General features: G+C 40.8%; 2 protein-coding genes and 1 pseudogene across 2 annotated transcripts in view; 1 reads left to right on the forward strand and 2 right to left on the reverse strand.

Moving 5' to 3' along the window:
• The window catches only part of LOC118322562 (abl interactor 1-like), a 2848-nt gene extending 2240 nt beyond the window's left edge, over window positions 1-608 (reverse strand). The window contains exon 1 of the mRNA XM_035654274.1: window positions 276-608. The gene's annotated coding sequence lies outside the window, so the exon portion shown is untranslated. The remainder of the gene's footprint in view (window positions 1-275) is intronic.
• A 318-nt stretch (window positions 609-926) lies between these two features.
• Window positions 927-2548, reverse strand: ccdc103 (coiled-coil domain containing 103). Its single transcript, XM_035654336.1, has 3 exons — window positions 2458-2548; window positions 1831-1976; window positions 927-1209 (listed from the first exon to the last, which is right to left on the reverse strand). The coding sequence occupies exons 2-3, from the start codon at window positions 1971-1973 to the stop codon at window positions 1107-1109; spliced, it is 246 nt and encodes an 81-aa protein (XP_035510229.1). The 5' UTR covers window positions 1974-1976; window positions 2458-2548; the 3' UTR covers window positions 927-1106.
• Window positions 2549-3166: 618 nt separating this feature from the next.
• The window catches only part of LOC118322610, a 5484-nt pseudogene continuing 4336 nt past the window's right edge, over window positions 3167-4314 (forward strand).

Consider the following 4314-nt stretch of genomic DNA (forward strand, 5'->3'; position numbering starts at 1 on the left):
TGACACACTGTAACTGACACACTGTTCCTCGGGCGCCATTTTGCAGAAGTTCTTTTACTTTGAAACTTTAAACCCTTTTTGAATGACAGTGTTTTTACAGTGTAGCATTAATACTGCGGTAGTTAAAGTAGTGCTGAGATCAGTTTATCGATCAGCTGTCTGTCTCACATCTACCTGCAATAACTAATGTGTTTAAGATCCTGCACGAGGCGTGTTTTTATCTAATTAAGGTCAATTAAAGATGAGAGCGGAAGAGAGTGAACTTTAAAACTCACCAAACAGAAGATAATCCGCACACGGTAGAGCTGTCTGTCTGTCTGTCTGTCTGCCTCAGTGTGTGTCAGGTTGTCGGTTTGAGTCCCGTCAGTCGGTCATCCACCTGCAACTCGCGCTTCCTCTCCGCTGCAGCAGCTTGTTGCAACCAAAGATCTTCTCTGCACCTGCAGAGCTCTCACTCCTCAGGAGTACTGAAGCAAAGACTACCTTCACCGCCACCAGAGGGCGCAATGCACCAGCAGCTCTGAACCAAACAATGGCTCTGGAATCTTTTCAAGGACCCTGGAATCTCTTGAAGAACATGAAAGAATCACAATAAACGAGTTTCCAGGATGAAAAATATTAGAGGACAGAAGGACTTCAAGGATCCCTTTCTGTAGAAACCTGTAAAGCACCCTCCTGTCTGTGTGTGAACCTGCTCCACTTCCTGTTTCACGTCAGAGAAAGTTCTGTTTCACTGCTGACAGAAAGCTTGTGCTCAGGCCTCTTAATAATCCTTCATATACAAACATATATATCTATATTAATATCAATATCTATATCTATATATCTCAAAATTGTATATAATGTACAGCATTGAGATATTGATCTCTACTGACTGAATATGAATGACTTTCAAAATAAGAGAGCAATAACAGGAAGACGAAGAATAAAATATCAAACTTTTATTTCTTTTTCTTATTTCAACGTTTCATATTTATTTTATTTAAAGTGATCAATATGTGTGATCCGTTAAAACCTCGTATCTCCAGATCAAAAACAACAACAGTTCCACCATACGAGGTTCTCATCAGCTCAAACTGCTCCTGGTTGCTGGGGGCGACCAGCCATCACTGGTTGCTCGGGGCGACGGGGTTCCAGGGTTGTCTCCGTGGAGCTCCGTCTTTGTCCTTCCTCTCCAGAGGCTTCAGGTGAGACGACAGGACCAGGTCCCTGACAGAGACAGACACAGGTAGGACACAGCCTGGAACTCATTCCAGGAACCCTCTCCAGGCCCCTAAAGGCTTTCAAGGCCCTTGTAAGTTACATTTATGTGTGAGTTTGTATGAGTCGATTGTATGAGTTCCAGGATATGTTACATATCCTGGAACTCATACAAGGACCCAGGCAATGTATTGAAAGACTCCAGGACTCTTTCTGGAAGGTTTTCAAGGACCACAGGTCTGACCTGGAAGAGTTTCCAGGACCTGGAGTTACCTGAAACTGGCTGTAGGTCTGACCTGGAAGAGTTTCCAGGACCTGGAGTTACCTGAACTGGCTTGGGTCTGACCTGGAAGAGTTTCCAGGACCTGGATTACCTGAACTGGCTGTAGGTCTGACCTGGAAGAGTTTCCAGGACCTGGAGTTACCTGAACTGGCTGTAGGTCTGACCTGGAAGAGTTTCCAGGACCTGGAGTTACCTGAACTGGCTGTAGGTCTGACCTGGAAGAGTTTCCAGGACCTGGAGTTACCTGAACTGGCTTGTAGGTCTGACCTGGAAGAGTTTCCAGGACCTGGAGTTACCTGAACTGGCTGTAGGTCTGACCTGGAAGAGTTTCCAGGACCTGGAGTTACCTGAACTGGCTGTAGGTGACTCTCTGGCCGACCGCTCTCAGTTTGGCCTCATTCTCTCTCTCGTATCTCTGCTCAGACTCGATCGCCCGCTGAAGCTCTCTCTCCAGCGCAGAGAAATCGATGACATCATCACGCCTCGCCATCACCTGATGATGTCACACAGGTAGTTTTTTATTGAAGGTAACTCTCAATCAAACAGGAAGTCTAATCAATATCTCCTTTCCCTCTCACCTTATTGATAGATTGATTATTTATATTATCTGTTTAAAAGTTGGATTTTCTGATTGTTAATCAATACTTTGATTTCTACATTTATAATCTCAAGCTTTCCAATACATTCAGTCATTGATCAGAGTATTCTTACAGTATTGATCAGAGTATTTTACTGTATTGATCAGAGTATTTTACTGTATTGATCAGAGTATTTCTGCTCATTTACAAACATTAACAACCGTCATTGAACGCATCTCCGCTAACTGTTTTGTTTAGGCTAACATGCTAACGTTAGCAGCCTTCAACCCAAACCACACTGAGCCAATTAAACTTTATCGATTCATTAAACTGATTGATTATGTCAACGCAGTGTCTTTGAACGCAGCTCAGCGGTTAACAGGTGAAACATCGTACCTGCAGTAGCTTCAGCTCCTCGTGCTCTTTGTGTTCAGGTGTGTTCAGGCTCCTCGCGGGTTATAAACAACAAACCGTCTCCATGACGACGGGTCGCGGGACGGCGCCTGCGCACTGGCTGATCCAGAGCGACTTTTCAGAATAAAAGTCTGATGTTGATCCAGTGAAGCTGACGGTTCAGGAGGCTGTAAACGAATAATCATATCAATAATCAATAAGTAGAGAGTAACTCAGTATTTTAAGGTACTTGTTATTTACTAATTACTATTTAAATTGTATATTACTTTATACTTCTTGTACACAACTGAGAGCTTTAGTTACTCAGATTATAACATCAAATCAATAATGATTTTACTTATGATTTTAATATTAAAACACATTAATTATTGAGTTCATCTTTATGATTCTTTATCTGCTCTGGTTGTGCTGACACTGTGAGTGATATAAACTTTAATCGACTTTAACAAACTCATATAAAAATGAAACCAATAAGCAGAAATAGTTTCAGTGTTTTCCTCAGCTACAGATAATCAATAATTAGATTATTAGGATCCACTCTGGAAGAGGAAGAGGATGCAACAAGATGAAGAACCAGAGAGGTCTCCAATGTGCAGCTGGTAAGACATAGGCGAGGTCATGTGACCTCAGGTGACATCAGAAGGCATAGAGAGGGGGCGGAGCCTGCAGGTGATCCAGGTACATAAAGACTAAATGAAAGTGCAGGTCAGATCCAGAACCAGCGAGCAGGACGGCTGAGAGTCGGTGAGTGTTTTAATCTGTGAACAGAAAATAGAAATGAATCATAGAAAGTGAAGTTGTTTGTGTTTCTGCCAATCAACAGTTACATATTGACTTTTATCTCTACATTGATTGTTGAAAGCTCTATTTCATTTGATTTGCTGTGTAATGTTTGCTTTTATATTCTGTCTCTGCACATATTGTATTGGATGCTATAGAAATAAAGTTATTATTATTATTATTATTATATAACAGAATGAATATGATTGAAGTTTAAAGTCATTTAATTCACACAATATCATCCTTTATATTGTTTATATGTTTCCAGCACACTGTAATATCTGACACGTTGATCCTATTTTTGAAAAAGGTAAGTTAACTTCATTGTTACTTTAAAGGGATGTTTACTTTCACTTTCACCTTTTTAATAAAACATATCAGTAATATATTTAAATGTTTAAACTCATTTGTGTTATTAAAAATATATCCAAAAGCTTTAACTGAAGTTAAAATTGTTCTATTTATTTCAATCTTCTTCTCATCAGATTCCCTTTGTTCACAGTTAGGTTGCTGTGGGAGTATTTCCTGGTGTGAATGTTGACGTGAACCAACTTGTTTTTCTTTAATCTTTTGTGATCTCTTCTTCAGCCGCAATGCAAATATGAAAAATACTTTCAGTATCACACTGATTTCAACTGACTAAGAAGAGCTCAGAAATCAAAGTTCCACCAAAATCACTAAATACAGTTAGAAAGTAGTGCCTAACGTAGCTATTTGTAGCTATAAGTACGGTGCTTGTGTACTCTGGTGAGGCGTCAGTTAGTTGTCTGGCTTACGGCCCTCAGAGAAGACCACTCTAGCTGCCCTCCGGCGGCCATCAGAAGAGAGGAAAGGTATTGATAGACGGCAGCATTTAGTATTACGCCCGAGTGCAGATGAGTCATAAAACATACGGTCTCTCTCTATGATTATCAGGAAACTCTAAAATCCATTAAGAAACAAACCTGGGGAAGATACCTGAAAGACAGGACTTCCTGTCACCTGTTGGACAGAAAAACTGGAGGACAGGAGGACGCGGACAGAGACACTGAAATACTTGATTTTCTGACTTTCATGGGG

This window comes from Morone saxatilis, unplaced genomic scaffold (genome assembly GCF_004916995.1).
Source record: "Morone saxatilis isolate NCDOM2014 unplaced genomic scaffold, NCSU_SB_2.0 Contig14, whole genome shotgun sequence".
NCBI lineage: Eukaryota > Metazoa > Chordata > Actinopteri > Moronidae > Morone > Morone saxatilis.

Bases quoted from the DNA above. Each gene is read 5' to 3' on its own strand.
- ccdc103 (XM_035654336.1), bottom strand. From the start codon at position 1,973: ATGGCGAGGCGTGATGATGTCATCGATTTCTCTGCGCTGGAGAGAGAG. The intron at 1,210-1,830 runs GTAACTCCAGGT...TGTCTCTGTCAG, and splicing joins GTCACCTACAGCCAGTTCAG to GGACCTGGTCCTGTCGTCTC.